The sequence below is a fragment of the Acytostelium subglobosum genome (assembly GCF_000787575.1).
Source record: "Acytostelium subglobosum LB1 DNA, scaffold: scaffold7, whole genome shotgun sequence".
In the NCBI taxonomy this organism is placed as follows: domain Eukaryota; phylum Evosea; class Eumycetozoa; order Acytosteliales; family Acytosteliaceae; genus Acytostelium; species Acytostelium subglobosum.
In genome coordinates this window covers 435,662-447,737 of record NW_012236526.1, presented here as the reverse complement: position 1 = coordinate 447,737, position 12,076 = coordinate 435,662, and the positions used below count along the sequence as shown (strand labels likewise).

Sequence of the window (12,076 nt, the reverse complement as noted above, 5' to 3'; positions counted from 1 at the left end):
GTTGGAAAGGAACGGACGGACGGAAGGACAGACGATGGGTCAATCGATTGGAGATAGGGGATGACATGTCTAGGAACCAAACAGATAGAGGAGAGATAGGGGGAATTGAATGGATTGATGGATGTGTGTGTCGGCATGCTTGGGTAGACTGACTGCCGACCGACTGACCTGACTGACTGGCTAGCTGATGATGATGTGCACTCCATCTCAATCATCATAGTTGGAGTCGAGTCAAGTCACTTATGTGTGTGCGAGTAGATACCGGCGACATGATGGATGACCCATGATTGATGACGAATGTAAGGTAAACGATGATCTAATAATGCACACACTCTCTATCACTCACTTTGTATGAGATCGATCAATGTTATAATTAGTGTATATGTGTGTGTGTGTGTGTGGTTTGTTTGATTGTGATTGATTCGTTGATCAATCAGTCAGTGCACTCACTCATTCAATCACAATCAGAGGAATGATCCCAAATAAATAAAATTAAATAAAAAGAAATATTATAATTTGTTTGGATACAATGTCCAGGACAATCAGACAACTGGATGAAATCAACAGTTGACTGACTGCACCATATGGACAGGTGACAGAGCCTATCACTTTACTAATGACACAACATGGGGAACAGTGGAAGGACTGGTCGCTTAGAAGCACTTTCTGTGGACAATGGATGGTCCAGACTCGTCGTACTCCTCCTTGGAGATCCACATCTGTTGGAAGGTGGAGAGGGAAGCAAGGATGGAACCTCCGATCCAGACAGAGTACTTGCGCTCGGGTGGGGCAATGATCTTGATCTTCATGGTGGATGGGGCGAGGGCAGTCAACTCCTTCTGCATACGGTCAGCAATGCCTGGGAACATGGTCGTGCCTCCGGACAAGACGACGTTTCCGTAGAGATCCTTACGGATATCAACGTCACACTTCATGATGGAGTTGTAGGTGGTCTCGTGGATACCGGCAGACTCCATTCCGAGGAAGGATGGCTGGAAGAGGGCCTCTGGGAACGGAAACGCTCGTTACCGATGGTGATGACCTGTCCGTCTGGAAGCTCGTATGACTTCTCGAGGGCAGAGGAGGAGGCAGCAGTCTGCATCTCAGCCTCAAAGTCGAGGGCGACGTAGGCGAGCTTCTCCTTGATGTCACGAACGATCTCACGCTCGGCGGTGGTGGTGAAAGAGTATCCACGCTCGGTCAAGATCTTCATCAAGTAGTCAGTRAGGTCACGACCAGCGAGATCCAGACGGAGGATAGCGTGTGGGAGRGCRTATCCCTCGTAGATTGGGACGGTGTGGGAAACTCCATCACCAGAGTCCATGACGATACCGGTGGTACGACCAGAGGCGTACAGGGACAGGACGGCCTGGATGGCAACGTACATGGCTGGGGTGTTGAAGGTCTCGAACATGATCTGGGTCATCTTCTCACGGTTGGCCTTTGGGTTGAGTGGGGCCTCAGTCAAAAGGACTGGGTGCTCCTCTGGGGCGACACGGAGCTCGTTGTAGAAGGTGTGATGCCAGATCTTCTCCATATCATCCCAGTTGGTGACGATACCGTGCTCAATTGGGTACTTCAAGGTGAGGATACCTCTCTTGGACTGGGCCTCATCTCCGACGTAGGAGTCCTTCTGACCCATGCCGACCATGACACCGGTGTGTCTTGGACGACCGACGATCGATGGGAACACTGCACGTGGAGCATCATCTCCGGCGAAACCGGCCTTGCACATTCCGGAACCGTTGTCGATAACCAAAGCTTGAACGTCTTCTCCTTCCATTGTTGTTATGTTATTAATTGATTGAAGTAATAAGTTATATATGTGATGAGCACAATATGTAATGAATCAGAATCACTCTGTTGATGTTTAAATGGTTAATGCACCATTCATTCACTTCATCCATCTCCCTCACACCTTCCAAGTCAACAAATATCTTTTGAGCCAATACTTGTCAAATTATCATAAGATGATTGGTGTTCAAGCCATCTATTCACTCACACCCACCCATCCAATTCCAAATCAATTGTTTGAATGTTAGAGACCTCCAACCCAATTTGGGAACAAAAGATCTGTAAAGTGGGGTAAACATTTATTACAAATAATTAATGATAATAATTAATAATAATAATGATCCAACATAAACTCCCAATTGGTATATATGAAGTTCATTATTGAATACAACCAATGTTCGTGAATGAACTTCAATATTATGATACTATTTCACCAATAGTTCAGTTGAGGATATAACAACAATACCAAACTACACCGAAAGAGAGTGATTGTCAATGAGAAGATGGTTCAGGTAATCCTGTGATTATGTGAATTGCCCAAGATAGAAGTATTCGTCAGATGACTTTACGACACCTGTTTGAAATTTGAATTTGAATTTTGTAACCGTTTGAAACAGAACCCCCCAAATAATACTTTGAGAGAGCGGGAGACAATGTTGTTGTGAGGTGTTAAACAGCAGTATGATCATGTTGTTGTTATCATTAAAGACTAACAGGACGGTTAATTGATCACTTCAAGTATCCAACTACACACATATACCAATCATACACACAACAACACTCACACAGGCGTTAATCAATCTCAACAACAACAACAATGAGTTCAAAAGCACACATGGATTCCCTCTCATATCTTGATTATCAAGAGAACGATGTAAGTTTGTCAACTTTATAACTTCCTTAACTCATTGATCGGCACTAACTTACTAATCAATCATTGATTGACTTGACAATAACAGAAATTCAAATCCAAGTCCACCACTTCCAACTTAAAGTCACATCGCAAGACTACATCGGCACTTCTAAAGAACGCTGAGGCTGCTCTGTATGATATTACCAACTCTCCAGGATCATCAAACTCCACCACCATTCAATCACAACCTGTAAATAGTACACCAATCAAGTCAACATCTGCCTTCACCTCATCCACCACACCAATCAAGTCATTTGCCACCACCGACAACGTCAACACCAACAGCGCCACCAAAGTGACCACATTGGTAAGTCCTCCATCCAGGTATACATTCAACCTGTTCATTTCCTAACATCCAATTCATTCAGAGCCCCAAGTCATCAAGATATACCATTGCCTTCACACCTACAAAGACAACCACCTACACTGCCGGCCCAGCCACATCAACAATGTTGTCTGTTTCCAGCTACCAACAATCTACCGCCAGTCCAATGGCACCACAGGCAACCTCAGGCAAGTCCTTCTTCTCAACTCCAATCAAAGGTGTAAGTAGCGCCAACTCCACTCCACTCCACGCCACGCCACACCTTCGCCACGCCAACTCAACTTACTCATTCAACCAATCAAACATCAGGACAAGAAGTTGAAGAAGAAGCAATTGGAGAAGGAGTACCAGTTGATGCAAGACAAGATGAGAATCATGGAAAAGATCCGTGTTGATAATGATTCGGATATTGAGCGCATGAAGGTCAGCCTCATTGATACACTGACCGACAATGATCGTCTGCAGAGACGTGTGTCAGAGTTGGAGGAGATGATCGAGGCCATGAAGTCAGAGTTGGGCAAGGGCTCCTACAACGCCTGGAAGGGCTACTGCTCCCTACAAGACTCTCCACCCGGTGTCTCCACCAGGAACAACAAGAAGCGTACCATCAACGCTTCAATTAGCACGGACAACTGTTAACCTTGGTTCACGCTCTGTCCTGGGTCATACTTATACATAACTTATCTATTTATCGTGCGTCGCCAACCTATTCCATTCATGATGGAAGTGTAATAAAGCTTCCATAGCTTGGATACTACTATATACATGTGTTGTGGCTGTATTGATTGATCGATGATCATTAGCTCATCGATTTGGATGTGTCTCGCCTTCGACCAACTCTGCTGGCTCCTCATCTTGTTGATGTGAGACCTTGGGGTCGTCTTGATCAGCCTCGCCATCATTGTCCTTGGGCTGCTGTTCTGCCTCCTGGAAGCACTTTCCAAGATAGCTCCACAGTTGATTGATCTCATCGCGCGTCGACTCTGTGTCTTTGGTCAGGTGCTTGGCAGTTAGTTCCCTGTCCTCGTAGAAGCCACCACTCTCGCTTTCAACAGTGGGGGAGACTGCCAGCCAGATGATAGTGTCGGCGCCCTGCTCAGGTGTGCGCTGGATTCGCTTGGTAAGCACGGCAAACGTTGGCATGGCAGTTGCCAACTGAGGCGTTGCCACCCAGCCAGGATGCATCGAGTAGAAGTTGGTGTTGTAATCGCTGTAGCGTTCGGCAAATAGGTCGGCCAGATAGATCAACGCACGCTTCGTCTGTGCGTAGGTGTTGACGGCGTTCCAACGACGTCCAGCCATGTTAACAAACTCATAGTCGGAGGTCATGCGCTGTGTGAGTGCGCCTCCAGACGACACAAAGATCACTCTCGCCTTATTCGCCGTGTTGTTGGTGTGAGTGTCGCGCAGATGATCTAACAACAATGACGTTGCCAGGTATGGTGACAACAGGTTGGTGGCGAATGTGACTTCATGTCCTTCCACTGTAGTCGATCTCATTGGCATCATTACTCCAGCATTGAGTATCAACACATCGATGCGTATACCTCTATCAACAAAGTGTCTGGCCATTCTAACCACCTCACTCTGCAGGGCAAGGTCATAAATATGTAGATGTATCCTATTACTTCCACTTTGCTCCACAATCCTCGCCAATGCTTCTTCACCTCTTTCTTTGTTTCTACATATCATATGTACAATTCCTCCCTTTCCTAATCATTGATTGATTGATTGAATGAGTGTTGGTATGATTGATTGATTGAATGGATGACTTCGTAACTACTGTAACTACTACATACGAGCAAGGTCTAGAGCAGTTGCGTAACCAATGCCACTATTGGCACCTGTTACAACGAAAGATGTATTGATGTAATCTATTGCTTGAAGGTCATCACTATTGAATCTTGTGCTCTTCTTCTCGAATGATGACTTTGTATATGTTGTCAATCCCCTTATAAACCATTTGGTTGCAGCAAGCATTGCTTGTCGCTGTTAGTAACTAGTACTGATATGTATATGATATTATTATGATGAAGATGTAACTGTTTGGTCAATGAATGTAATGGGCATCATTGACTTGACTTTACCCCCTAACAACACTCTACTTCCAACCCCTTCTCTACCCTCGCCCCTACCCTTACCCCAACCCTCGAAGAATGGTCCCGACCCTTATGACGATGATAAGCAGAAAGAATGAATGAAGGAGAGTGAATGATTGGGTTGGAACAAGGTATTAAAGTGTAGTAGACTGCAGTCTACTACATTAAAGAATTGATAGTTATAACGAGGCACAAAGAATAGGGAAGAGAGTTATTCATTCTCGCTGCACAAGAAACATTGCTCTGAGGAATAGTCCGTGCAGTGCCCCATCAACAACATCAGCAAACGTGTCACCATTCTGTTCATCACTTTCAGGAGAGACCTATTCATTCTTGATCCCCCCACAAGTGCCCCAGGGGATCGATCCAAATCAAGTAAAGTGTTGATAAGATACTAAAAAGTGAGAGTTTGATCATTCCAACAACTGTGAGAGTGTGTGTGATTGAACGACCTGTTGTAGCGAATCATTCGCCATCATTACAACAGGGGCTCAATCATACTTAATCATTTGCATAAGTTAAATATTCAACAAAGATTGTGTAGCGAGAGATAGAGAAGAGAGAAGTGAGAAGAGAGAAGGAGAGAGAAGAGAAGAGAAGAGACATTGATTGATTGATTGATCAAGTAGGACTTGTCATACACACATAGCCATGACATCAAAGAATGGAAAGTCAACATCGACCACGACGACCACGAACACGACCATGCCAGCCAACCCCATGTCCACTGGCGACACCACTCTTATACATTCAGGCTACTTGATGAAGAGAGCCAAGAAGACTTTTGCGGCATTGTCCAAACAATCGGCATGGAAGAAACGTTGGTTTGTATTGGACACTCATGGTCTCTCATATTACAAGACTGATAAGGATGCCGCTGCAGCAATGGTGCCACTTGGCCGCATTGAGATGGCACCGGTCGAAGCCATCCTACAACCAAAGGCATCGTCATCATCATCTTCACAACAATGGCTGCTGGACATACAGACCAAAGACAAGGTCTATCATCTGGCCGCACACTCAGAGTATGAGATGGCACTATGGATCAACTTTCTCAACTCATGTATCATCCAAGTGTCAGAGTCTTCAACTACTTCATCATCGCGCCAGTCTAGGGATCGCGCTGCCACTACGGCTTCCGTTGTGACCACGACCACACAACAGCCGCCACCTGTGCCACAGGTGGTAGTTTCGCCTCCATCCACAGGACACAAATCAATGCCAGTACCACCAACACCTAGAACTCAATCAACTTCATCGGTGACCACTCCAGCTTTACCAACTACAGCGCCACCCACAGCATCAAACCTGGCAACAACATCATCCAATCCTCAATCAATTCTTAAGAAGCAACAACAACCGACATCCGCGCCAGTCATTCCTCCAAACTCTGCACCGACACCATCAACTTCAACATTAACAACTACCAATGTCAATCCCAAGCGATTCACATCAGTCTTCTCATCATCTTCATCATCATCAACATCCACCAATTCCAAGCCGCGATCAGTGTCCATCGCAGTATCCAAGGATGATCCAAACTACCTTGACACAAACGGCATCAATGGTAGCATCAATGGCAACAACGTTGAGCCACAGCCTCAGCCAGAGTCATACAGGAACACACTCACCAAGGCAGTGGTCACCTCGATAATCAACAAGAGGGCATCAGCTGTCATCAATATCAATGATAAGCAACAGCAACAACAGCAGAATGGTGTTGCCAATGGCGCGCCAAACACCCAACAGCAACAACAACATAGTCGTCCAATCAGCATGTGTGGAGCATCGATTGCCGATCGTATAAAGAACATTACAAATGGCCACGTAACATCAATGGTAGCTGTCAGCAAGAATAAGATATGGTGTGGCGATAGCCAGGGCAACATTGTCACGTGGTCTGTCAGCCAGAGCACGGATCGCATCAAGAAGGGCTCGCAGTGGAAACCTTACAATGCACCAATCACATCAATGGTGTACAACCCATCGCGACGCACTATATACAGCTCATCGATGGATGGCAAGATCACCGCATGGAACAAGACAGACTTCACCGTTATCTTTGTGCACGCGTCGCCCGTGCCCATCCACAACATGATAGAAGTGACGGACAACCTCCTTCTCTACTGCGGCCACAATGAGACAGCAACAACACTTAGCATCCTAGACGTCACAGTAAGTATAGTACCATGGTCACATGTTCTGATGATAGGTACGCCACTAACGACTCACGCACACATGTAGACACATCGCTCCAAGGCCATTGATATCAACAGCTATCTAGAGTCATTGGTGGAAGTAACACATCACCAACAGAAGCTGAAGAGATTCAAGGCCATGCGAAAGTTTAGCAAGTTGATCAAGGTGGACGAGCGTATATTGATCGCCACGACGTATGCCGAGGTGATAGTATGGTCACCTTGGGAGGGTGGCCAAGTATGTCATCTGATTGATGTTGACAATCATCAGATATCGGCCATGGCAGTCATTGGCAACACTCTTTGGATATGTTCCATGCCCGAGAACACATTCTTCTCGCCCAACCTTCCCAACACAATCTCGCTCTGGAGTCTCGAGGTATGTTCACTCAAGCCTGATTAATCATTCAATCACTCGCTCACTCACGCAATCAATACCATCAGACATTGAAGCTCAAGCGAAGGTTTGAGTGTACACATCCTGTCACATCGTTCAATCTATTCAATGGCCATGTCTGGGCATTGCACAGGAACCATGTGTCCGTCTATGAAACCAATGTACGTACATCACATCATCTCATTGATCAATCAAGATCCAGCCGAGACTGACACAACAATCATCAGACTGGACAAGTCGTTTTTGAATGTATAGAGCTGAACGAAGACATGAACTCCACGTTGTTGTACAACAATGGTTGTGCTTGGGTTGGCGGTAGTCACATTTTCCGCTTCCGTCTCACAGATCAGTGGATGGCCAAGCGACTCACTCCACAAGACTATGATCCAGACTGCAGTGACTGGCAGAGCATGCGTATCCTTCTCAAGCGACTATCTTATCGCTTCAAATATCGTATGTTCATATTGTCCATCCTCCTCCTCCAGTGGCGCGTCAACTTGCTAACACTCATGCATCACATTAATTAGATTACAATGGACAGTTGTTGGACTTGTTGTTGGACATTGGAGAGAAGAATGATTTGTTGGCAGACTTCCAACTGGAGATTGTACAGTCCTTGAGATATTATGGCAGGAATGTCTCGCATGTATCCAGCATGCTACTACTTCAAGACATCAACAAGGTGATCAGGATGGCAAGACTCGTCCAGAGCTACATCCATCGCTCCAGCCCCAACACACTCTTGATGCTCGAGTCCCTAAAGACATTGTATTATCTTTGTAACATTGGTAAGTACAAGTATTCATGTCCGTCGCAGGTGATCCTGGGACCATTCCACTCACTCAATCAATTACATCAATCAGAGAAATTCTGTATCTACATATCATTGGAGAGCTTGGTCAGATTATCCATGACCAACAATTTGAATGCATCAGTATTGAAATATACGATGCTTGTTGTGGCCAAGCTCATGTCTACACTCACTACTTTGCCCAACTCATTGGTCAGTGGACATTCGGGCGCATCTTCATTCATCTCAGCAGCTGCATCACCTGTGTTTGCCAACTCTTCATCATCGTCAACATCAACATCATCATCGGCATCTGCATCATTGTCAGCATCATCATCGTCCTCATCACAACCATATAGGATCAAGGACACGATCAAACATTATGTCCGTATATTGGACATTCAGTACTCGATGGCCAACATGGACAATGGCGAGGTGATCAAACACTCTGTGGTCTACTTCATCAAGCGTATCTACCAGCACAACGACTCAAAGCTCTGCAAGCATATACGAAAGGAGAAGAATGTGGCGCCCATGACCAGATTGGCCAAGCTTTCGCCCGCCACCTACCATTCACTAGAGGCCAAGCGCTTCCTGCAGACGCTGATCAGGGACAGCGACAAGGTTGGCGAGATCGTCTCCAAGTTGGGCGGACTAGACATGGACGCACCAGTGGCCGACGATGCATCCGCCACGACAATGTTGATGTACCAACTGACTGAGCCACACAACAAAAAGCGGCCACAGATTGATGGCATGGCCGTGGGCTCCAAGTCTGCCGCACAAGAGTTGGCGGCGGCCAACCAGCCCATCACATCGCTTATCCACACGCTCAACTCGATCTTGCACTCGGTGCAAAACACGGCGCTCAAGACAGTCAAGATCACGATCAAGGAGATATCGATGCCTGAGGCCTTCCCCGACCAGTTCACCGAGCGCCAAAGCATCATCCAGCTGCAGGCCATCTTCCCCAAGGACGCCTATCAGGCTCAGTTTGCACTGGAGCTCGCACCAAAGGATCTAAAGATTCGACTGCTTATTGAAGTCAAGGGTATCTCGGGTGAGGCCACCATTACCGACCCATCGGTAAAGGGCATACTAATGCTTGGATTCCAACCGGGCACGGCCATACCACTGTGGATATCATTCCTCGAGGAGCCCAAGATTGACTTTAAGTGCAACACTACAGGCTTCTTCCTCAAGCCCATTGACATTGTCATCAAGCCTGCCATGCAAGTCATAGTCAAGTCCAAGCTCGTCTATCCAAATAAACTATACTTGCCTTCCTTTTAGTTTCCACATCTAATCTGTGAATGAGCTAGTTCAAATGATTGTATTTGAGTCACATACCCACACTTGTCGTTTCCGATGACCATCTGATCAGCCTCACCCACACAGTTCTGATTTTTGATGAATGCCAGACTGGCTGATTGATGGGTCCCAGCCTGGGACCATCCATCACTTTATTGTTGGTTTAATTGAATAACTCTACTCTATTAATTGATTGTAATAATAATAACTAACTAATATCTGTAAATATATTTATAACTACACTTTATAATGATATTCTCACATTACATCTTACAGATAATTGTATCATACCTTGAATGTAATGTGGATAGAATATGTTTAACATTAATTTGTAAACGATTGTATACAGATAGGAACAAGTACTTGACATTCAAAGAACCTGTACGTTCCAAACTACTAAAGATCAAGTCATACAATGAGATACAAGTCATTCTCAATGATGATCATGCCTCCAAGTTGCCAAAGAGTATGTACTAATGTCAAGTATAATTAAATTCGTGATACCCCTCACACTTTCATTAACACTCACTGATCAATCAATCAGATGAATACTTGTACATTAAGAAGGATCCATTGAGTTATGGATGTATACCAAGTGGAATGACAAAGTTATGCTTGGCACAGTCGTATAATTTGGATATTGTGCCAGGTGCAATTCCTTCGACAATCACTCATTTGTTCTTTGGCGAGGAGTTCAATCGATCGTTGAACTATGGTGCAATCCCATCGACTGTTACACATGTAGTGTTTGGCAAACGATTCAATAAGGAGATTAACTTTGGACATGTGCCTGAGGGCGTCATCGTGTTGGCCTTGGGTTCAGGCTTCACTCGTCGACTCATGCCTGGCGTGCTGCCCTTCTCCCTCCAGCGTCTGTTCCTTGGTGATGGCTACAATCACATGTTGGAGCGTGGCACTGTGCCACCAAACGTCCAGCAGCTCACATTTGGCAATCACTTCAATCAACCGATTGTGCCAGGGATGCTACCAGAAGACCTCACTCACATAGTGTTTGGCCAACACATACACTCGGCCTCATTCGAGTCGTCTGGGCTGGACCCCGCCAGCAGCTTCAATCAGATCGACCTGACACACTACAACGAGCTGCACTCACAGTACACAAGTCACGAGTTTGCTATGGAGAACTCGTTTGACCAGCCCCTGTCGGGCAGTCTCGGCGACTCTGTCACCTATCTCAAGCTCGGCTACCGTTTCAATCAGCCGCTCACTACCAACACGCTGCCAAAGAACGTGCGGCACTTGACCTTTGGTGACAGGTTCGATCAGCCGATTGGACGCGATGTGTTGCCAGACACCATCACTCATCTTACGTTTGGTGACGCCTTCAATCAGTCACTGCACGCGGGTCGCATCCCAAAGGGCGTTACTCATCTGGTGTTTGGTGCCAACTTCAACTCGCGAATCGAGATCGGCTCGTTCCCCGAGTCGTTAGCCGCTCTAGTCTTTGGACAGCGCTTCAATCAGGCCATACCCGTTGGAATCATTCCCGAGTCGGTCACATTACTCAAGCTGGGCACATGCTTCAGGCAGGTGGTCAATCGCGAGCAGATACCATCAGTGACACACTTCATTCTGCCATACCATCGTTTGTCGCCATCATTCAAGTTGCCACCAAACATGACCAATATCATTATGGACTGCAGTAATGAATTCTATCGAATCAGACGCATAAGTGATCAAGTTGCACTCGTACTCAAGGATACACTACAAGGTGGATTCATGCCATTCGATCAAGTATTAAGTATAATCAATGGTAGTCACAAGTTCAACGTCAACAACAACAACAACAGCAAGACTACCAGCAGTAGTAGTAGTTCATCAAGTAACGATAGTATCACAAGCAGCAGCAAGTCCAAGAATAGTAATAATAGTAGTAATAGTAAGCATTTGTTATTTGATTGATAGATTGGATCGATCAACAACTAACTCCAACCTCCAACTCCACTTGGAAGCCAATAGAGTAAGAAGTGATAGTAATAGTGGAGGTAATAGTGCATGGATGGTAATCAATCATGCAGTGACATTAGCCACTCAACTATGTGCCAATGTAGCATCAGCAGTTACCAAGTCCCCAGTGCCATGAAGAGTGTCATTGTCGGGACGATATCAATAAATATGATTAAACGAATGACCAACTACTCCTACTCCTACAATATGGGTACAACAAGGTAAGGTAAGGTCGAGGGTTTGACGACCATGCTTGATCGGATGACCTTGAAGTCACTTTC

At 45.8% G+C, this 12,076-nt stretch overlaps 5 protein-coding genes across 5 annotated transcripts; 3 read left to right on the top strand and 2 right to left on the bottom strand.

Annotated features, from left to right (window-relative positions):
- Positions 1-653: 653 nt before the first annotated feature.
- On the bottom strand, positions 654-1,783 carry SAMD00019534_040630 (hypothetical protein; the record flags this gene model as incomplete). The annotated part of the gene is made up of 2 exons (XM_012900568.1): positions 654-1,006; positions 1,333-1,783. 2 exons carry the CDS (start codon positions 1,781-1,783, stop codon positions 654-656), a joined length of 804 nt encoding a protein of 267 aa, XP_012756022.1.
- Positions 1,784-2,629: 846 nt separating this feature from the next.
- On the top strand, positions 2,630-3,671 carry SAMD00019534_040620 (hypothetical protein; the record flags this gene model as incomplete). Its single annotated transcript, XM_012900567.1, has 5 exons — positions 2,630-2,668; positions 2,754-2,839; positions 2,906-3,014; positions 3,076-3,252; positions 3,342-3,671. The coding sequence occupies 5 exons, from the start codon at positions 2,630-2,632 to the stop codon at positions 3,669-3,671; spliced, it is 741 nt and encodes a 246-aa protein (XP_012756021.1).
- Positions 3,672-3,836: 165 nt separating this feature from the next.
- SAMD00019534_040610 (hypothetical protein) lies at positions 3,837-5,012 on the bottom strand (the record flags this gene model as incomplete). Its single annotated transcript, XM_012900566.1, has 2 exons — positions 3,837-4,744; positions 4,832-5,012. 2 exons carry the CDS (start codon positions 5,010-5,012, stop codon positions 3,837-3,839), a joined length of 1,089 nt encoding a protein of 362 aa, XP_012756020.1.
- Positions 5,013-5,782: 770 nt separating this feature from the next.
- On the top strand, positions 5,783-9,809 carry SAMD00019534_040600 (hypothetical protein; the record flags this gene model as incomplete). The annotated part of the gene is made up of 6 exons (XM_012900565.1): positions 5,783-7,306; positions 7,376-7,708; positions 7,774-7,887; positions 7,954-8,179; positions 8,254-8,514; positions 8,590-9,809. 6 exons carry the CDS (start codon positions 5,783-5,785, stop codon positions 9,807-9,809), a joined length of 3,678 nt encoding a protein of 1,225 aa, XP_012756019.1.
- A 267-nt stretch (positions 9,810-10,076) lies between these two features.
- On the top strand, positions 10,077-11,931 carry SAMD00019534_040590 (hypothetical protein; the record flags this gene model as incomplete). Its single annotated transcript, XM_012900564.1, has 3 exons — positions 10,077-10,293; positions 10,372-11,727; positions 11,801-11,931. The coding sequence occupies 3 exons, from the start codon at positions 10,077-10,079 to the stop codon at positions 11,929-11,931; spliced, it is 1,704 nt and encodes a 567-aa protein (XP_012756018.1).
- Positions 11,932-12,076: the final 145 nt, after the last annotated feature.